Below are 23,990 nucleotides of genomic sequence, written 5' to 3' on the forward strand. Positions count from 1 at the left end.
CTCCATTAAAATGAATATAAAAAGTATATAAACCTGAAGTTATCCTTTTTTCCCTTGAAGAAACTCCTAAGATGATGTTTGTTTTCGTCAATCAGAGGTTTTAATATTAAAGACTAAGTACAGAATAAAGTTATAAAAATTACACTTCCAATAAGAACAAATGAATCCTCCAGCCATTCTGTACCAATTAAATCATCACTTTTAAATAATATTCAATGTGATTGACAAAGAACTTGTAATTAAAAAAACTAAACTGCAATCTACTTAGCTCATGAATTATTAATTTCGCTCATAACTTATCAGATATAGATTCTAACTTAAAGCAACAAAGTCCTGTCACTGCATAATACTGTCTGTTGGCTAATCATGCCATGGCAAATCAGGATCTATGTTCTTTTGGATCCAACTTATAAATATGTATTGGTGGCAAGTGAAAAATAAATGGACTCCAAGTAGTAATGCAACACTAAAACAAGAAAAGGATTGTTTTTTATTACACCACATCTGATATGATGACAAAGTTCTGCCCATGAAATATTTGACAAAATTCAAGATACTATTGTTGCACTCATTAACATTCTAAAGGTTTTTTCAATAACAGGAATCCATTACATAATATTTTCATGTAAATCAGCATGTGTGAACTATAAACTGTGTATGAATTCAGAGTTTTCCTTCAGTTACCTTCAACTAATATGTTTCCTGCTGGTAACCAGGTGAATATAACTGGCAAAAACAAGTTAACATCAGTAATTGTGGTAATTTATGGTTAATATCAACATTTACCAAAATATCAAAACACTAGACTACAAGTGACTTTTTCAAACCGAGGAATAATGCAGTTTTACACACTGTGACAGTCCTCATTGGCAATACATGTATAAACTAAATTTTTAATTACAAAAACAGGTGAATATAAACAGAATGATGATTATAACTGAATAAGATAATTTTCTAATTTATTCAGTCCCTCTGTATATATTAAGAATGCCGCAAGTTCAGATCACAGGTCTCATCAAAGCAACCAATATTTGTTCTTGGTTTCCTAAAGACTGATGATATGTACTGTCCAACCTAACTTTCAGAATGTCAGCAGCAACCACCAGCTGCTAATGCTGTCTGTGGTTAGTCAACTTTGGCACCAATGTACACTATAAGGTAAACTTCTTCAGTGTAGATTTGTATTCAAAACAATTAAAGACTGCTCTTACTAACATTAAATGCATCATTATCATTAACCATTCAATGCAACCTGGTGAAAAGACAAGATACAGCTATAGCATTAAGATGAGACTCAAGTGGGGCCCAATATCTCCTCATGCTTTATCGCTCTGGTAAATGACCATGTAAAGTGGCACCCTTTTGCTTACAATTTCTAAGGAACCCAAAAGTATCCTACAACACCTAAGTTTATAATAAAGTGAAAAACTGCTTATCAACAAAAAACATTGATAGATTTTCAGTATTTGCAAGCTAACAAAATGGATGAAAGATTTCTTATTCTAAGTCAAAAGGACTCACAATTCTGCTGCCAGACAAAAATATGAGGTCAATTTAAATTTCTCTTTAATACATGTTTTTACTGTAATACATGATTCAGCAAGAGATGCTAACCAGTGTGATGTATGAATACTAGCCTGAACAAAATAAAAAATCTGAAGTTTTATCCAACATCTTGTTTTGTCCAACATCTTGCTTTATCCAACATCCTGTTTTAAGCATTAAATCTTTGTGATTTAAAGTGGTTTTGTGCCTCCTGAATCACCTTATCCACCATGAAACAAGAGGTTTGTTGATTATTTGCTCACTGCATTTAAAACATGTTGCTTACTCCATTCAGAATGTCTGTTCCTTAATCCATTTAGAATGTCTGTAGCATATTATATTTTACCAAGGGATAATCCTCATCATCCACTGTCAGTTCAACGCATTTCTTGAACACTCAAAAGTGAATCAGCATGCTAAGGTGACATGATTTATAATGCTTCTGAAAAACAAGAACTTAGGTTGTTGTTGTTGTAGGGTTTAACGCCATTTTTCAGCGCACGATAGGCTATACATGGCGGCCAGTATTAATGGTGGAGGAAGAACCCGGGAAAACCCTGGAAAGAACCACCGACCCATGAGAAGCTACTGGTAAGCTTTCTCACATACCCACATTAGCCGAATCCGAGACTTGAACCAATGCAGACAGAGGTGAGATGGCAGTGATCCGTAATGAAGAGATCTTTAGACCACTCAGCCACTCAGAGCCCCTAAGAACTTAAGTACACTATCACAAAAAAATTTACAATCTGATATGACAAACGTTTTTGTGTTCTAGTCGTAACAAGTAACTGCATTTAGGTTTTCATATACATTATTTTACCTGACCAGAAAAATCAAAATCTACAAAAAGTGATCTTATGGCATACTTTGAGGTTAAGAATAGAAATGAATCCATCGAAATGGCAATAGTTCACAACTCCTGTAAACTTAAACATCATCAACTTGTTTACTGAAAAAAGATTCTGGTCAAGTGCAAAAGTGCATGCAGTAACCTTTGACTTCATGCCAAAGTTAAGCAGGCCTGGTTTTCAAACTTGATCAAAATAGGGCAGACATGTTGGTGGTCAAATCTGCACCATTTTCATTCAGGTCTAATTACACAGTGTACAAGGTGTTTAAGTGAAAACTCAATGTCGGTCCCACCATTCCTTCAAGAGAAGTAGACAGGGTTACAGAAGTAGCCAGAAAACTTAAAAGATGATTGTACTCTTGAAATATAGGTCTAACAATGCTAAAAGTGCTTTTTAAATTACCACATGTTGTCACAACCATCAGATCATAACCTGATCATGATTTTCATAATAATCGCTGTGGCAGGCATATTGGGACTACTTTCATTCAGAATGGAAGATTTAAGTCTTTTATTGATATGCTGATATGACCATCTGATCCGGAGGCATAGCGACAACATGATTCTCAAGATGGTGATGATGCAGTGACACTCCTTTCATTTTGGATCATATACAAATCATAAAAAGTCTTTTGGTGAAAACATTCAGAAGGAGTAGTGATAACATTTATAAGATGGCTGCCATTGTGAATGTCAAGTTGGCACCATTTTTAAGTAGGAACATCAATGTGTTATAGAAAGACCTTAAGACTTTCTACAAAGATTTTTTGTTAAAACCCCACATCAATATGACCATCTGTCCAGAAGAAATAAGGTGGCCATCTTGGATGTAAAATGAACTCAGTTTTTATTCAGAACTATCTACATGTCATAAAATGTCTTTTAATAAAAAATATCTGGTTGATATGACCATCCATTCAGGAGAAGCCAGGATAAGCAGATTTTCAAGATTGTGGCTATCTTGGATGTCAGGAGGAGTAGCAAAAACTAACAAATGCCTACAGATGACAGATGCAAGCCAATTGTGTATGTTCTTTTTGTCTTCCACAAGAAAGGTTAATTCTGAAAAATACTGTATTGTAATATACAGATAAAAGTCTGAAAAAAACTGTTTTTACACTGGGTATAATCAGTTCAATACATAAAACAAACATAAAATATACTCACTTACAAGTCAGGTGCACTGCAAACAATACATACCCAGATCTCCCACTGCACAATTCACTGGCAGATCAAGGTCTATGTTGTTTTCTCCACTGATTAGTCTAAACAAAATGCACAGAAAAAGAATTGCTGCTGCATTTTGTGACTGCAGAGTCCATGCAGCTTGCATTTCGATTTGACTTATAAGCGAGGACAGATAGTATATAGATTTTCTAACATTCCCCATGATTAACTTTCTTTGTTCTTTCCATCATTTTCTTTGCTCTTTCCATCATGTTCTTTGCTCTTTTCATCCTGATGATCATAAGTGTTTTTCAGTTCTTCTTGACGAAATTCATCTTTGTCTTCCTTCTGATGAGCATGTTCATCCTTACGTACTTTACTGTATGTGGAAAGTGGTGTATGATCAAGAGTCTGGTGATCTACATTTGAGTGGTCGTTGTCTTTTTCAGCAACTAATGCACAGCCTTTGCCTGATATTGTGTTGTATATTGCCATAGCCTACAAAAAATTTAAATTCAATAATTCCGAAAACTATAAGAAATATGCATGCAAAGTCTAAGCACATAGTTACATATTTAATATAACCGCTCCAGTGGCATAAGTGATTAGTGCATCCGCTTCAGATGCATTAAGCCCTGGGTTTGAACCCTGGCAGAGTCATATCAAAGACTGATAAATATGGTACTAGCAGCTGCCTCACTTGATGCTCAGAATTAAGAGGTTAGTGTTAGGAATTGTTGGCCCGGTGTCAGGATACTGTGACTGGATGGGATATAATGCTACATGTCTGTGGAATGATGCCCTAGTGCTAGACATTACTAAAAACTGCCACATTGCAGACAACGTAGATATATGCCTAAAATTGTTAAATCTACTTTAAAAACAAAAAACACACACACACATTTAACACAGTTTTTTCTTATTTTCATTAAAAGTGTGTTCAATTAACATGTTATGAACCCCATTTAGGTAACCCTACACCAAATAATTTAATTTCTAATCAAGTTTCCTGTACAATCTTAACAGAGACCTAGTTTAACAAGAAAATTGCTAACTGAAATTTAGTTGGATTGAAAATCCTTCATACTGTGAATTCATTTACCATAATTAGATACCAATCACTGTACATTTATTGGTTTTATTGCTTCTTTTGTACCAAGGACTAACACATCTGCCATAACTCTATGAGCAATTTACATCTGAGAAATTAAACTATATGCAAATCCTAACCAAGAAAATCTGAGTTTGACATAAAAGCAAGCACATATTATTTTTCCATGAAATAAAGGTAAGAGTGACTCAGATTTCACAGATAACTGAAGAATTTTCTCATGATGAAATTATATACCAACAATACAAAGGTTTACCAACTCACTGAACTGTAAAATATTGGTCACAGTGACTTAATTTTCACGTAAATTTTTTGTGTTCCATATGACATGTCTAAATACTAATAGATAACTCAGAGGACCAAAATGCAGATTTTAACCAAGATTAACAGAGTCAACCATAAGGTAAACAAGAATCACAGAACAATGAAATCTGGGTCACAGAGCCCTAGTTTTCACAGATAAATATAGTACTCCTTGTGACACAAATACATGTCAAGACATTTAAATACCAAGTAATGTAACTCCAAAAGGTAAATAAGCAATATTTACCCAAGCAAATGGACTGTTAAATATCGGTTATATAGGTCACAAGTATCTAATCTTCACTAAAACATGTAGTCCTCCAAATGACACATTCAAAAATCAACTTGTTTGACTCTACACATATCGGTGTCAGAGAAAATGACCTAAAATGCAATCCCTAACCTGTGTGTTGTCAGGCAAACAATTTTCTCTAATTTTAGTCAGAGTGTGGTCAAATCAAATCAAAGAGAAAAGAAAAAGGCTATACCTTGATCATATTCTAAGCAATGTGCACTAAATATAAAATTAATTTACTTTTCACACTAAATATCATATTAATTTATTTTTTACACTAACTTACATGAGAATTAGCCATGAATGTGCATGGGAAGACAAAAGGAATCAATAAACTGTCATATTTCTTTTATATTTTCATATGATTCTATTGGAATTAGTTTAGAAAGTTAAACAATCACTTAGGACTATCCTAAAACTGCTGAGTAAAAGCTGCGACAAGTTGTGAATAAGTTATCAAAGGTAAGAAGTATTTCTCTATGATAAAGTACAGTAATATCTCTCATATACCTGATATAGGTGTACAACTGCAAATAATGAACAGACTTTCATGGTAATGATTTCATTTTTATATCCTGTACCAGTTGTGAATAAACAAACACCACTTCAAAATTGATAGAGAAATTCACTCTCTTGGGTGTCTGTTCAAAATACAGTTTTTTTGTGTTTGAGAATATGCAGCTTGATTTGAAGCTAAGTGTTATCTTCAGAAAAGATGACTTTCAGTTTGTCCACTTTGGCAACCTAAACAAAACTAAATAAGATGAAAAAACTTGTGTATGAGTTGTATTTATTTTAAATACTTTTGTCTTAGCTTTTGTGGGTTTTACATGTGTTTGAATTTTATTTTGGCATTTGTGGGTTTTACTGGCTTGTTTGACTTTTATCTTGGCTTTTGGTTTTTTTTTACTGGCTTGTTTGATTTTTGTCTTGGCTCTATGGATTTTATTGGTTTGGTTTCCTTTTGTTTCAGCTTTTGTGGGTTTTACTGGCTTGTTTTACTTTTATCTTGGCTTTTGTGGGCTTTGCAGGCTTGTTTGACTTTTATCTTGGCTTTTGTGGGTTTTGCGGGCTTGTTTGACTTTTATCTTGGCTTTTGTGGGCTTTGCAGGCTTGTTTGACTTTTATCTTGGCTTTTGTGGGTTTTGCGGGCTTGTTTGACTTTTATCTTGGGTTTTGTAGGTTTTGCAGGCTTGTTTGACTTTTATCTTGGCTTTTGTGGGTTTTGCAAGCTTGTTTGACTTTTATCTTGGCTTTTGTAGGTTTTGCAGGCTTCTTTGACTTTTATCATGGCTTTTGTGGGTTTTGCAGGCTTGTTTGACTTTTATCTTGGCTTTTGTAGGTTTTGCAGTCATCATATCTATGGTAATTTTATCACAATCTGAGTCTACCTGTGTGGGCAGGCAACAGAAAGAAGATCATTCATCTGAGTCTACCTGTGTGGCCAGGCAGCATAGAGAAGATCACTCATCTGAAAATACACTTATCTGAGTCTACCTGTGTGGGCAGGCAACACAGAGATGAACACTCATCTGAGTCTACCTGTGTGGGCAGGCAACACAGAGAAGATCACTTATCTGAGAATACACTCATGTGAGTCTACCTGTGTGGGCAGGCAACATAGAGAAGATCACTTATCTGAGTCTACCTGTGTGGGCAGGCAACAGAGAGAAGATCACTCATCTGAGTCTACCTGTGTTGGCAGGCAACAGAGAGAAGATCACTCATCTGAGAATACCTGTGTGGGCAGGCAACATAAGCTCTTTTATTGTTAATGCTAGCTTTGGAGGGCTGGATTTGCAAGGCAGTGGTCGTACTCCTCAGGTATTATGATCAAGTAATATACTGGAAGAATACATAAGATAAGAAATATGTATAAAGAACAACAAATGCCCTCCTTTTCTTTAACATATGAATTCCCCTGCAGATTGACTTAAATGTAAAAGTTAGCTCAAGCTGAATCATATATCACAATATCCAACTTAGGATATTAGAATGTTGTACTCACCAAGAAATATCAATTACAAAGTTGCATGACACTGTGAACAGTTTACAAGACATATCAATTATGAAGTTGCATGACCCTGTCAACAGTTTACAAGACATATCAATTATGAAGTTGTGTGACCCTGTCAACAGTTTACAAGACATATCAATTATGAAGTTGCATGACACTGTCAATAGTTTACAAGACAAATCAATTATGAAGTTGCATGACCTTGCCAACAGTTTACAAGACATATCTATTACAAAGTTTCACGACCCTGTCAACAGTTTACAAGACATATCAATTACGAAGTTGCATGACCCTGTCAACAGTTTACAAGACATATCAATTACAAAGTTTCATGACCCTGTCAACAGTTTACAAGACATATCAATTAAAAATTTGCATGACCCTGTCAACAGTTTACAAGAAATATCAATTACAAAGTTGCATGACCCTGTCAACAGTTTACAAGACATATCAATTAAAAAGTTGCATGACCCTGTCAACAGTTTACAAGACATATCAATTATGAAGCTGCATGACCCTGTCAACAGTTTAGAAGGTGTATCAATTATGAAGTTGCATAACCCTGTCAACAATTTACAAGACATATCAATTACAAAGTTGCATGACCCTGTCCACAGTTTACAAGACATATCAGTTACAAAGTTGCATGACCCTGTCAACAGTTTACAAGACAATGACTTAGAGGACATCAAATTTGCATAAGTGTGAAATGTAGGCCACATTGCTCTACTGTTAATGAAATGTGTTAAACTCAAAATGAGGCATCCACTTGGAAATAAAATAAACTATGATCCAAACAATTTTCAGTGCACAAAAAAAAATACTTAACCTAGGTATGATGGGCAGAATGAATGACAGATGTGATAACACTACACTATACCTACTTCAACAGATGTGATAACACTACACTATACCTACTTCAACAGATGTGACAATGCTACACTATACCTACTTCAACAGATGTGACAATGCTACACTATACCTACTTCAACAGATGTGACAATGCCACACTATACCTACTTCAACAGATGTGACAATGCTACACTATACCTACTTCAACAGATGTGACAATGCTACACTATACATACTTCAACAGATGTGACAATGCTACACTATACCTACTTCAACAGATGTGACAATGCTACACTATACCTACTTCAACAGATGTGACAATGCTACACTATACCTACTTCAACAGATGTGATAACACTACACTATACCTACTTCAACAGATGTGACAATGCCACACTATACCTACTTCAACAGATGTGACAATGCTACACTATACCTACTTCAACAGATGTGACAATGCCACACTATACCTACTTCAACAGATGTGACAATGCTACACTATACCTACTTCAACAGATGTGACAATGCTACACTATACCTACTTCAACAGATGTGACAATGCTACACTATACCTACTTCAACAGATGTGACAATGCTACACTATACCTACTTCAACAGATGTGATAACACTACACTATACCTACTTCAACAGATGTGACAATGCCACACTATACCTACTTCAACAGATGTGACAATGCTACACTATACCTACTTCAACAGATGTGACAATGCTACACTATACCTACTTCAACAGATGTGACAATGCTACACTATACCTACTTCAACAGATGTGACAATGCCACACTATACCTACTTCAACAGATGTGACAATGCCACACTATACCTACTTCAACAGATGTGACAATGCCACACTATACCTACTTCAACAGATGTGACAATGCTACACTATACCTACTTCAACAGATGTGATAACACTACACTATACCTACTTCAACAGATGTGATAACACTACACTATACCTACTTCAACAGATGTGACAATGCCACACTATACCTACTTCAACAGATGTGACAATGCTACACTATACCTACTTCAACAGATGTGACAATGCTACACTATACCTACTTCAACAGATGTGATAACACTACACTATACCTACTTCAACAGATGTGACAATGCTACACTATACCTACTTCAACAGATGTGATAACACTACACTATACCTACTTCAACAGATGTGACAATGCCACACTATACCTACTTCAACAGATGTGACAATGCTACACTATACCTACTTCAACAGATGTGACAATGCTACACTATACCTACTTCAACAGATGTGACAATGCTACACTATACCTACTTCAACAGATGTGACAATGCCACACTATACCTACTTCAACAGATGTGACAATGCCACACTATACCTACTTCAACAGATGTGACAATGCTACACTATACCTACTTCAACAGATGTGACAATGCTACACTATACCTACTTCAACAGATGTGACAATGCCACACTATACCTACTTCAACAGATGTGACAATGCCACACTATACCTACTTCAACAGATGTGACAATGCTACACTATACCTACTTCAACAGATGTGATTACACTATATGTATTTCAACAGATGTGGTAACACTACATTATATGAACTTGTACAGATGTGGTAACACTAAACTATATGTACTTCAACCAATATAGTAACCCTACCCAATATGTACTTTGACATTCATGGCGAGGTATAAAACTATTCAGCTGATAAATATTAAATGGCTACAGCAATATCTTGACAGCCTATAAACCTAAGACTCTTGAAAGTATTACTAACACAAATGACCATTACCTGGGTAACCATATTGGTAACATCTCCTGTGTTGGCTGGTAAAACGACTGTATTCCCCTGCTTTGCCAAATTACCAAATGCTGCTACATACTGTTCTGCTATTTTCATTGAAACAGCATTCATGCCATTCTGAAATGAAATGAATCAAAAGACTTCAAAACAAAATTCACTGGGAAAAAATTGTTAACATGTAAACAATGAGAATTAAAACTCATGTATTTTGTGTTAAAAAATTTAATCTATCATTTTATTCAAAAGATGAATTTTTATATCAGTTTTACAATTCACTGTCAGAACCCCAGTTTAGTTTGGCCTCTCTTTTATTTAGATCCAAAAGACAAAAGGAAAGTAAACGCCTGTAATGCTGTCCTTATTATGAAGACAATTTATTATTGAACTTAATCGAGTCTGTGCAATGACATTCTGACAGACTTATAAAGCTCATCAAAGAAAATCAAAATTAAATTGTTAAAGAAGTGCACCCTACCCTGCTATTCTCTAATAAAATATGTATACAACTGTTAACAGCTCAACATTCATATAATAATTATTTTAATTTTGATTGTATTTCTGGAAGACTGATTGTTGAGTCAATTAATATAATAATGGTGATTATACACAATTTGCAAAGTTCAAAACTATAACTGAATATGGAGACTTTACATTTCTTCATGATTGTAAATATATAATCAATAACCTTCTTCAGTAATTTTTTAAGTATACCTCTTATAAGCCAATGTAGGTAGAGAATGTTTATCACCTGAGTAAGCGACTAGTTTTATGTCACTGTCACCCCATCTGCTGAATCAGGCTGAACAATAAAACTGTCTCCACAAACATTTGTAACTTAATGATATTTTTTCAAGACCCACCTTCTGAGACAGTGCCCGGGACACCAGGTCGATGGCACTAGCTTGAGCTCTTGCTTTCACAACCTGAGCCTCGCCCTCACCTGAAATACAGGTAATTATACAAATGTAACTTAAGTGAATAGCAATACCAAAGACTGAACGTTACTGGTAATGCCAAAGCAAAGAGGATAAAACTAATTCTTGGTTGCAACACTAAAACTGCAATCAATACACTTAAAACCTAAAAAGTCCGATTTTTGTCCCATTTTGAATTATTTTAGAAATCTGTGCAGTAATTGTAACAACTTTATTCCTTTATTTTTCTTAATATAATGACATCATAAAATAGGATAACATCATAATAATATAATATCATAATAATAAAATCTTTAAGGAACTTTACTGTGCTTGAATTGAGGGGGCTATTTTTTAAACTACAACAATCAGACAGTTGTAAATGAGATATTTATTAATCACCACCAAACTCTGGCACTAGCATGGTAGGCCTTACTCCTTACAGCATCTGTTATTTCCATCAGGAAGTGGCTTTGGCACTAGCAGGTTAGACCTCACTCATGACAGCATCTGTTATTTCCATCAGGAAGTGGCTTTGGCACTAGCAGGTTAGACCTCACTCATGACAACATCTGTTATTTCCATCAGGAAGTGGCTTTAGCACTAGCAGGGCAGGCCTTACCTTTGACATCATCATTATTTCTATCAGTAAGGAGTTCTGGCACTAGCAGAGCAGGCCCTACCCTTGACAGCATCTTTAATTCCATCAGGAAGCTGAAACTTTCAATTTTTCATGCAGCAAATTTAAGTACTTCCTTGCTACAAGGAAAACCTAGATCCAAAGTCTGTTGAAGAAATATGGTGTAGAATTCAAAATATAATGCAAAAACTCTTTCGCCTTTCCTGTGTCTAAGAGCTTGACCTTCGATCTCCAGACTACAATATCAACAGCATGTTCTGTTCCATTACACGCAAACCATTAATGAAGGTTGCAGATGCATGTCAATGCTGAAATAAATTTCTACTTTGGATCACACTAGCTAGATGTGTGGACTAGACCTTAAGCTCCCATCAGAAAACCATAATGGACAGAGCCTTTGGCTTTATGGTGGGCATTTAAAAGAACTGAAATTGAACCATAAAGTTCTAAAATTTTAAGAACGTCTACCTGTAGCTTGGTTGATTTGCTCTTGTTTGTTAGCTTCTGAGTTTAAGATCCTGGCTTGTTTCCGCCCTTCAGCAACATTGATCTCAGCTTCCCGAATACCTGACCAAAAAAGTGAACAGTTTTACAGCACTGGTATAACAATTCATCTATCATCTATATATATATATATATATATATATATATATATATATATATATATATATATATATATATATATATATATATATACACATACATACACAAGGTTGACAAGCTGCTGTATAGCATTAAACATGAGGACCCAGATTATCTGACTCATTGTGAGTTAATTAGAAGTACCAGTCATGTTGGGTTTTTAGTACATCTTTTTCTTTAGACCTTGAAGTCTATAGGAACTAAGGCTGGTTGTTGCTGTGGTACATTTTGGAACTCAATTTTACAACAAGACAGTAAGGTCTCAAAAAACAACAACTGGATTCAGATGTGTTTGTTCTAATAAACAATACAACCCACCATTCAGCTGTCTTAAATTGTACTTCATATGGCAAATATTGTGTACTTTTCAGGTGCTACACAGTCTGTCACATAGCAAAGCTTACAGACATGCTGCCAGAAATTATCTTAAAAGGGGGAGGTACCCCACACCTACCTAGAGTGGGGAATTATGGATAGTGGAAGGGGGAACAATGTCAAATGACAGATGGTGGATAACAATATTACTAAAAGATATCTGCAAACCTAATTTTAAAAAGCATTTAATTACTTTGCATCACTTCTCTGTCAATAAATATACAAAGTATCCACGTATCTATTTTAGTTTGTTAATCTGGCAAATAATCCTATCTGTTTCTTACCACTCCACTTCTTCAGCATCTTTGGAACTGAAAATCATTTACTGGACCCTCTTTTATTTTTATAGTTATCAATTTATTTCTTGATGTTAACCTATTCCTCTGAGAAGTGCGAATTCCGCTTCATTCCCCTCTCACAATCAGCTTTTTTATATAAACGCAGAACAAATCGATTCGGGAACTGTTCTTTATGATAAATTATTATTATTATTTCTTGGTAAATGTGTTTATCTGAACTCAAGTTTCGAACATTGGTTTTCCCATCAGGAACTTCTGGTGTACCTGCTGTTTGCCATATTCTTAAGTTTTAACAATAGACCTGATATCGTTGACAAGTTAGAATGTTCTAGAAATTAACTTTTGATGCTCAACCTGGTCCTCATCGTGTAACTATGGTTTTATTAGAAGGGAAAAGTAAACAGGAATTCTCTATTCCTATCTTAACATCAGTCTCTAAAGGAATCAATTTTTAGTTGTGTTCAGTAAATATCTGAGAGGATTTATCTATTTATTTAATGGAATAAAAAGTGCTCAATCATACTTTGAGACTAAGTCACTATTTTGGGATTATTGTTAATTCACTGAAAGCCAATCTGGATTATAACATTGTGATACATGAAGGCTGTTAGCAAATCAACATTATGCAGGATACTGGAAAATCGACACTTTCAAGATTGGAATTCATTCAGAATACCACATTAATTCACTTAGAATAATCTATAATTATTGCCTTTTTCTTGGTGTTAGATGGACCCTTAGTTTCATCACCGCCATCTTTAAGCACATCATCACTAGCATTGTCCAATACGGGATTAATGTAAGGAAGTATCTGTTTGCTGTCATTGTGCCTACTGACAGAAACTTCTGCACCCTGACTGCTATTAGATGTAATGTGATTTGGATTTTTAACGTAGCTTTAACAATTTTTCAGTCATATTGCTACGATGTATGCAGTGTGGCAGTTTATAGTGATGTCTAGCACTGGGGCATCATGCTGCAGACATGTCCTGCCCAGTCACATTATCCTGACACCAGGCCGACCAGTCCTAACACTAACCTCTTAATGCTGAGTGCCAAGCGAGGCAGCTGTTAGTACCATTTTTGTAAGTCTTTGGTATGACTCGGCCGGGGATCGAACCCACGACCTCCCACGTCCAAGGTGGCTGCTATTAGAGTGTTACTGTTAAAATAATGAAAAAGTGTCAGTTTTAACTGATTTAGCCATTTAACATGTTGTCCCGCCAAGCCAGCCTCTGTATCAAACATGCTCATCTGACCTTGTTATTAACCAATCAGAATTAAGCACATGACACACAGAAATATGCGATGTACTCAGAACTATACAGGTACAACAAAATTCACCAAGAGTAACATCCAGGAATTTTACAGCAAAAAAAATTATAACATAACGCATTCTTAACAAAAAAATGCGCACAATTCTTATTTTTTTGTGCAATTTTGTCCACATAGGATTAAAAATCTTGTGAGAAATCTCTGCATGATCCTAGATGCAACCCTGATTCTACAAGTTATTACTATAAGCATCATTTCAGTAAGACTTATGGTCAAATCCTAATGTTTGGCAAGTAAGAGATAGATGCAACAAACTGGTGGACATGTGTTCCAGCATATAACTTTCATATGTGTTGTTCAACATAAAAAATGTTGGGATAACTGGTACATATGAATAATCACTGCCAGCCAATACAAGTCACTTATGTGCTGATACACTATCCCTGTCATGCCTGAAAAATTATTTATTCTCAAAAAACTGCATCCTCATTGAAACCTTTTCACACATTTAGTTTATATTATTATTTTCAAGGGGGGAAAACCTTCTGATTCTAAAATAGCTGCTCTCTTTTTCCGCTCTGCCTCCACTTGCATCTGCATCGCCTCCTGTATCCTCTGAGGTAATTTTATATTTCCTGCAAGTTAAGAAAGGTCTCATTGGAGTTGTGCCAAATATACTGGTTAGATTAAAAAGACTTCAGTATATATTTAATTATCAAAATGAGCACTGACTGATTTCTATTTCAATATCTTTTTAGGAGTTTATTTGGGTGTAAGCTTTCGCACATTACCAATAAAAACTGAATGACAGCTATGTCAGTTACACCAGTCTAAGTCCAAATTTTGCCATTAATTCGAACATTACCAATATAAACTGAATGACAGCTATGTCAGTTACACCAGTCTAAGTCCAAATTTTGCCATTAATTCGAACATTACCAATATAAACTGAATGACAGCTATGTCGGTTGCACCAGTCTCTTTCCAAATTTTGTCATACATAGGCTGAGACCTTCCAATAAAATGTTTTTTTCTCTCCGAATTCTTCACTTACCTAGACAAGTCATAATCAAGATGAGAATTACTTGCTGTTACAAAGTATGCTGCACAAATTATGTGATTGAATAGCATTTGGAGCAGGTTGACCAGAATGACCTAATGATTTTTGGGTCTTATCTACTGAAAAAATAAGGTAAAGAGGCTTGTACATGCTCATTATGGGTTATGGATAGCATAATTCATTATCGAGAGCATAGTTCATTATGGACAGCAGTACATGAAGGATAGCATAGTTCATTATGGATAGCACAGCACATTAAGGATAGCATAATTCATTATCGAGAGCATAGTTCATTATGGATAGCAGTACATGACAGATAGCATAGTTCATTATGGATAGCAGTACATGACAGATAGCATAATTCATTATCAAAAGCATAGTTCATATGGATAGCAGTACATGAAGGATAGCATAATTCATTATCGATAGCATAGATCATTATGGATAGCATAGTTCATTATGGATAGTTGTTGTTGTTGTACGGTTTAATGCCACTTTCCAGCACACGATAGGCTATACATGGCGGCCAGTATTAATGGTGGAGGCAGAACCCGGGAAAACCCCAGAAAGAACCACCGACCCACGAGAATCTACTGGCACATTATGGATAGCAGTACATGAAGTATAGAATAGTTCATTATGGATAGCATAGTTCATTACTGATAGCACAGCACATTAGGGATAGCACATCACATTAAGGATATCACAGCAAATTAAGGATAGCATAATTCATTCTCAATAGCATAGTTCATTATGGATAGTACTGTGGATAGTATAGTTCATTATGGATAGCAGTACATTAAGGATAGCATAGTTCATTATGGATAGCACAGTTCATTAAGAAAAACAGTTCATTATGGATAGCAGTACATGAAGGATAGCATAGTTCATTATGGATAGCACACCTCATTAAGGATAACTTAGTTTATAATGGAATGCATAATTCATTATGAATCACACAGGTCATTAAGGATAGCATAATTCATTATGGATAGCATAGTTCATTAAGGATAACATATTTTATTATGGATAGCATAGCTCATTATGGATAGCACAGGTCATTATGGATAGCATACATCATTAGGGATAGCAAAGTTCATAATGGATAGCACAGCAGTTAATTATGGATAGCACAGGTCATTAAGGATAGCATAGTTCATTATGGACAGCATACCTCATTAGGGATAGCAAAATTCATAATGGATATCACAGCAGTTAATTATGGATAGCATAGTTCATTATGGACAGCATACCTCATTAGGGATAGCAAAGTTCATAATGGATAGCACATCAGTTAATTATAGATAGCATAGTTCATTATGGACAGCATACCTCATTAGAGATAGCAAACTTCATAATGGATATCACAGCAGTTAATTATGGATAGCATAGTTCATTATGGACAGCATACCTCATTAGGGATAGCAAAGTTCATAATTGATAGCAAAGTTCATAATGGATAATGGATAGCAAAGTTCATAATGGATAGCACATCAGTTAATTATGGATAGCATAGTTCATTATGGACAGCATACCTCATTAGGGATAGCAAAGTTCATAATGGATAGCACATCAGTTAATTAAGGATAGCATAGTTCATTATGGACAGCATACCTCATTAGGGATAGCAAAGTTCATAATGGATAGCACATCAGTTAATTATGGATAGCATAGTTCATTATGGACAGCATACCTCATTAGGGATAGCAAAGTTCATAATGGATAGCACATCAGTTAATTATGGATAGCATACCTCATTTGGGATAGCAAAGTTCATAATGGATAGTACAGCAGCTAAATATATATAATCTAATGAAATGTCAAACTGTCAAGTCAATCTGGCTTACCTATTACTGTAATTTTAATACAATAATTATCTCCACTTATAATTTCAACTGTAAGCTACTAGTTACCTCCCTTAAAAAGCCAGTCGGTTGCTTCCTAGAGACAAATGCTCTGAACTTTTAACAAATGGTAGTAGCAAATTTATAGAGATATTCATATATATTAAACTAATTATCACTTAATATTCATATGTCTAACACTAATTTTTCACTTATTATTCATATATCTAACACTAAATTTCACTTAATATTCATATATATAACACTAAATTTCACTTAATCTATTAAAAAAAATCTAAAAAACCTTAAAGATAATGCTTTGCTTACTAATTTCGTATCTCAAACATAGTATACCCCAGGCCTCTGATGCCTTGTTGATGGCTTCTGAAAATATAAAGCATTTTTGTATTAAAGACAATTTCATACATGGAAAACAAGCACCTGTCTTCAATTTGTTTTTATAACAATCACTGTTATAACCTCTGATGTTATCACCCATAATCCTGTAAAATGTAACGATAGACAACAGAGAGAATATAAGTCACTTCATCCACATATAAACTGCCTTTATAAAGTTGATGTTTGGCAAACTGTCTTCTAACCCCTCTCTTCTAAGGCCACATCATTTTCTATGAAAAGGTGAGTCTTCAAAACATTTTATTTTAAACTGTAATAAAGCCAGGAGTTAAAATAAACTGGTTTTTGATTTCTTAACACATAATGAAACATATCCCAAAAAAATTTCTTGCTTTTAAATCAAACCTGTGACTATTAAGATATTCAACTCACCCATTATCACAACCACTCCCTCATAATTTTACCACAGCCTGATTGTATTAATGGGTTAAAACAGCAATGATTTAAAAGAACAGCAGGTTTGGAATGGACTAATATGTTATACATATTTTACTGTACCCAACCAAAAAATCCAGTCTGAGAGTCTAAACATAGCATTTATGATACTGCTCACAATGTACTACAGGGGACATTTTATTAGCAAATATAACAAGCCAACAATTTTTTACATCATTTTTTGACAATTCTGTTTATCTATACTTTTTAATTTCTACAACACATAAGACATGTCCACTTCTCTCAACAGTAAATTCTTACCTCATATTAACAGACACATGATTCTGTGCCATGGTCAGTGTTGGTGAGCACATATTGCATGTACATTCCTGTGTTTGCAAGTTTTCTTTAAAATAGAAAATAGTCCAAAACATACACTAAAAATATCATTCAAACTGAAAGCTCATTTAGTGAAAAAGACATCTTCTGACTTGTGTCAACAATCAATGTATGTGAATACAATTAATAGTCGGTCAGGAAAGAGTAGGCATTTTGGAAAATAACATTTCCTCCCAAATTCCATTTGATTTTGACACAGCTGGTGAACTGTTTGCATTGCATGACCAGTTCATGACTAGGATGGATTTTCCTCAATGCTGGACAACTCCAGGTCAAGGTTAGTCAGGAATATGATGTGAACATACCTGCAAGTAATTAAATCTGGCATGTCAGGAAGTGCACATGTGCTGGAGCACTGTTTGCCAGTTTCGATTTGTGGGCTGAAGAGGGAACAAAGTTAATCAATACAAGAAAAGCTTCCAAATTTCCTGTGTAAGAAATGCATAGATCCAACTTTTGTTGAATTAAGTATGCACTTTAGTTTGTGGATTCTGGGAAAAAGTATAAAAAAACTTTTAATAGGAATCAAAAAGACTATACCTTGGACTTTTCCAAGAGACATGTACAGTGTAGATTACACTATTCCAAGATGCACACACAGTATACATTACAGACTATATTCAGGACTCTTCTAAGATACATGTACTGTGTACATTACAGACTATACTCAGAACTCCTCCAAGAGATATATACAGTATATATTACAGACTATACTCAGGTTTCCTCCAAAAGACATGTACAGTGTACATTACAGACTATACTCAGGACTCTTCAAAGAGATATGTACTGTCTACATTGCAGAAAATACTCAGGACTCCTCCAAGAGACATGTATGATATATATTACAGATTTACTCAGGACTCTTCCAAGATACATGTATGGTGCACAATACAGACTATACTCAGGACTCTTCCAAGAGACATGTACAGTGACTATACTCAGGACTCTTCCAAGATATGTGTACCTTAAACATTACAGACAATACTCAAGACTCTTCCAAGATGCATGTACAGTGTACATTACAGACTATACTTAGGACTCCTCCAAAATACATGTAGTTTACATTACAGACTATAATCATGACTTTTCCAAGAGACATGTTCAGTGACTATACCATCACCTCAGAAATCAAAGCTAATGTTTTAGCTATATAAGCTAATGCCTGACCACATATGTAGCAGTCAGAGTGATCACCCCTTTGATATAGGGAATGGCACCAAACCCTATGTGTACTGTACCACAGTTACTATTGAAGAGGAATGCACTCTCCTAGAAGGATGTAAGTGCAAGGAGGCTGAGAGAGTGTATCTACAGTGGGGGATGATAAAAAGTTTGTTATCCTTGTTGGAAGATTGCCAGTGAGACTTAGTCCAACACAGAGCCTACTGCCATGACATTCCAATCGATCTATGCTAAATAAGATATTAACATTTCCAGGTCTGCAATGTCTATTGTTGGGGTGTCTATGGAAAACACTAGTGTATGTGTTTTATATAATCTCCAAATAACATTTGAATGAAGGCATTACTGTGAAATGAAAAGTCTACTGTTACTAGGGTCCTGCATTTTTTGTGTAAGCACCCAATAAGACAGCTACTCAACCAGACTGTGGAAGCAGTTTTAATACCAGTTCATCTTACTTGACTAGCAAATCAACAGATTCTGGAACTGTAGACCAATCAGTTAATGGAGAAAGAGAAGGGCAAAACTATGGTATTAATGGGCAAAATAGTTCTTCCATCAATACCCAAAACGTAAAGTCTCTTCTTGACATCATCATGTGTAGCAAAGACAATGGAGCATACTCTATCTCTATAAAAATGTGATGATGCCAACACTACTTTACAATCTGAGAAGGTACTGGAGAAGATTGTCTGAAGTGGCAGCCAACCATACAATTATCCCCATTGGGATATGGTGACTTCCAGATGATCACTCAGTAAGTCCTCTCCAAGAGTGGTAAATGAACTACTTGATTTAGGCCACAGATGCATTCTTGGTGTTATGGTGTAAATTGAAATTGGCATAAATCAAAAATAATTTTTCCCATAGAATATTTGTAAATTAAGAATGTTTAGAGGGAAATTAAAGCTCCAGGTTTTGAAGTAATGATTACTTATGCATAACTTTCAAACAAATTAATATACTGTTGTGTGCAAGTCTTAGCACATGATGCCATTGATGCATAAAAATGAGCAGAGTGGTGCAAGTTGAATGTTATATCTTCATTATAAATGGTGTTAAAACAAAAGCGCATATATTGAATCAGCATCACATGTAGCTGATTTAAAGATGGATCCCTAAAAGTGCTTCGGGGCTGTAGCTGTCACTAAAAGTGATATCCCGGATTGCTTCTTGTCTGCCTGGCCCTCTGGATTGCAATACTCATCCAACACGAAATCACTGATCTACATATCAACATGAATACTAACAGCATCCTCATCTTGTATAGTTAGTCAGCTTCTGTGTTTTCCCTTCCTGTTTTGATTTCACTCCCAGCATGTGTGTGTGTGTTATTTGGATCTTTAACAATTTTTCAGCCATATCGCTACGATGTCTGCAGTGTGGCAGTTTATAATGATGTCTAGCACAAGGACATCATGCCGCAGACATGTAGCATGATATCCCACTCAGTCACATTATCCTGATACCAGGCCGACCAGTCCTAACACTAACTCTTAATGATGAGCGCCAAGTGAGGCAGCTGTTAGTACCATTTTTGTAAGTCTTTAATATTACTCTGCCAGGGATCTAAGTGATGTCCTGCATCTGAGGCAGACGCTCTAACCGCTAGGCCACCAGAATGGTGATTGCACTCCCAGTAATAAGACCCAATGATTTCAGCCCAACCCATATATGACATGTTCCCTGAGTGGCAATGCATGCAAACTGGACAAGAACTATGGTTGTCATCCACATCTTTCCATTGCTTATATTGCTAGTACTCAGTCTGGCCCAGAGTCAAAATCCATGATTAGAATTAGAGCAGATAATATACAGCCAGCGATCAATCCAGCTTCATAAATCCATTGAACGGATGTTACTTCACTGTAGTGTGTAAAGTTACATGTGTTAAAGGTCCCACATGGCTGCCTATAAAGGTAATGATAAAGAAGCATCAAGAAACCAACAATCATGTGTGCAAACTTCAACGAGGCAAATGTGATGCAAGGACTGAAAAATGGAACAATGAGATTTATCTTGGATGAGGCCCCATGCACAATCCCAATACACTGTGTGGCCCATAATCTGGAATTGGCAGCACGTGATGCTGTGAAAAAGCACTACTATTTACAGATTCAAAGAGACTGTTAAAGGAAAATACATATTCTACCACTATTGTGCAATGCTGAAACATTACAATCATTAGCCATCTTTGGCATGTAGCAGAAAGGAAGTCATCCAACGAGGCAGCAAGAGCCAAGGGATACACGCGTGAGATGTGTAACAAAAAGTTGAGGATGAAACTCCATATGATGTGTGAGATAACTGAGATTCTAAAATCTCTCAGCCTAAAGTTTCAAGAAGATTTGCTGCTAATATATGATGTATACCCTGCCACAGAGTTTTCCTTAATACAAATGGAATCACTCAAACACTGCAGTGGAAGACAAATGGAGGTATTTTAAATGAAATTAAGTTGCCTTCATCATGTTACTTTTGTTGATTGATCTCTCAAATAGGACTTATTGACATATGCCGGATCTTCATTTATAATAAAAGGTTATACGGTGTTGAAAAGTAACAGCTACAGAATTAGATTTCTCATTTTACTGCTTTAATTGTTAAATCATGCATCAATTTGGTTTAGGAAATTTACAACCTGATGAAAAATTGTTTCACACATTTTCTCAATCTTATCACTTATTTACTTATTATTCAAATTTCAAAGATGGAGGAGAATATCATAAAATAATCTAACTTCATTTTATTTTGGAACTGCAGGAGTTTGAGTCCAAATTTGATGAGTAGCACTTTGATGGGATGGAATTAAGGGGAGACAACCTGACCCTAGTCAATGATCTTGTCATTTACATTGATAAAAGGTAAGCATTTATCACCTTTATCACAACTAACATCTCCACACAACAACCTTATGACCTTATCACAAGATCAAAGCTGTAATTCTGTTGCATTGATACAAAACAGTCTGAGGTCCCAAAAACAGAGGTGTAAGCCACAATTATCAGGATCTCCACACCTGAAACTGTAAAGTTGCTGGAAATAATGAGCCCTTTTAGAGTGGAATGTAAAAGGGGGTTCACTCATATGAACAACATCAAAAGTGTACAGAGAAACTGCATGAAGCATGACATTCAAATACTGATTAACATCAACAATATTGATCCAATGAGTCAAGAGGATGCTGATGAACATCAACAATATTGAGCCAATCAGTCAAGAGGATGCTGAAGAACATCAACAATATTGAGCCAATCAGTCAAGAGGATGCCGACAGAACAACTGAACAATGGTTGACATCTGGACCCAGAGGAAAACATTGTTTTACATGAATATTTTGATATCTGAATAAACACAGAAGTCAATTTAATATGATTTTGTTTATTTCTTTTCCTACATAAAGAACAGTAATTGCAATGTTGTGTGAAAATAATAGTACAAAATAGGGCACATGGTATTGGAGTCAGGGCTTGTGGAATTTGAGTAAGGTTCAAGATTTGTGTCTGAAAAAGTTTTTCTTTCAGCTCTGAGAGGACACTATTATATAAAATATATGGTGTAAACTTACCTGTAAGAAAGGCACAAAAGCCTATATGGGTAAAGTCACTAAAGTGTAACTTTTATTAACTACAAAGTGGACACTATGACTATCAATTATCAATATAAAACTTACCTATATGCATCAACTGAAGCAGAGCTGGGTTTTCTATAGCACAAACATTACTGACACAAAGTGACAAACCTATTAATGATATGAATGCCCCAAGCCACGAGGCCCCATGCAGGTACGTAGCGAATGGTGACTATATTTGCAACAAAGTCGTAACTGAATAAAGCTGTACAATGACTATCTGTTAAAGAAAAATGCAAGAAAGTGTTGGAAATATAGATGGAATATATTTCCCTGAGAAGTGCTATGTATATTTGATTTATATTGTGTTAGACTTTTGTCCATGCCTGAGGGTTGTGGGTATAGATTTTGCATACCTGACTTTCATCATGACTGTTACGTGGTAAACATTATGTCCATACAATTTTAGTTCAAGTCCTAACCTTATGTACATGTTAGTAGAATTTTCAGTTAGTTTTACAGAACATTCTATTGCACCTTAGGTCAACAATAAGAGTTGAAACTATGTGAAACGTAGCCATATATCTACATTTCCTTTTCAAAGCACCCATTTTTTTAAAAAAATCAATGTACCTGCTATACCACAGTTCTGTGTATATTGCAGTTTTGAGTAAAATGCAGTTCAGTACATAATGCAGTCAGGGCTGTTCCAGTAAAACATATACTCTGTGGGGGAAGGCACTTTCAGATTCAACCAACCCACAACAGAAGTAATTTTTAAAAAATATGATCCACCATCAGATATGTTTTAATTGAAAAGCACTGCCCCCTACAGAAGCATATATATTTAACATAATTTCTGGCTATGGGTTAGTGGGCAGTAGAAGCGATTTTAATACTGGGTTGGGGACAAGCGATTTAAAGGACAGCTGAATGGAGGTAATCTACTGAATTATTATAGATCATATAATCTACTGCATATTTTTATTTGTATTCATTCAAACTATTATAAATAAATTTGGCTGTC

General features: G+C 35.3%; 1 protein-coding gene across 1 annotated transcript in view; it reads right to left on the minus strand.

Annotated features, from left to right (window-relative positions):
• Positions 1-477: 477 nt before the first annotated feature.
• Positions 478-23,990, minus strand: part of LOC149802033 (stomatin-like protein stl-1) — a 52,970-nt gene continuing 29,457 nt past the window's right edge. The window contains exons 6-11 of the mRNA XM_089956434.1: positions 17,347-17,403; positions 14,658-14,750; positions 11,993-12,091; positions 10,831-10,910; positions 9,959-10,087; positions 478-4,063 (exon numbers count right to left, since the gene is read on the minus strand). Coding sequence (XP_089812560.1) covers positions 3,791-4,063; positions 9,959-10,087; positions 10,831-10,910; positions 11,993-12,091; positions 14,658-14,750; positions 17,347-17,403 — 731 coding nt within the window. The 3' untranslated portion in view covers positions 478-3,790. The remainder of the gene's footprint in view (positions 4,064-9,958; positions 10,088-10,830; positions 10,911-11,992; positions 12,092-14,657; positions 14,751-17,346; positions 17,404-23,990) is intronic.

The sequence above is a fragment of the Sinohyriopsis cumingii genome, chromosome 4 (genome assembly GCF_028554795.1).
Source record: "Sinohyriopsis cumingii isolate HCF-2022 chromosome 4, ASM2855479v2, whole genome shotgun sequence".
Lineage (NCBI taxonomy): Eukaryota > Metazoa > Mollusca > Bivalvia > Unionida > Unionidae > Sinohyriopsis > Sinohyriopsis cumingii.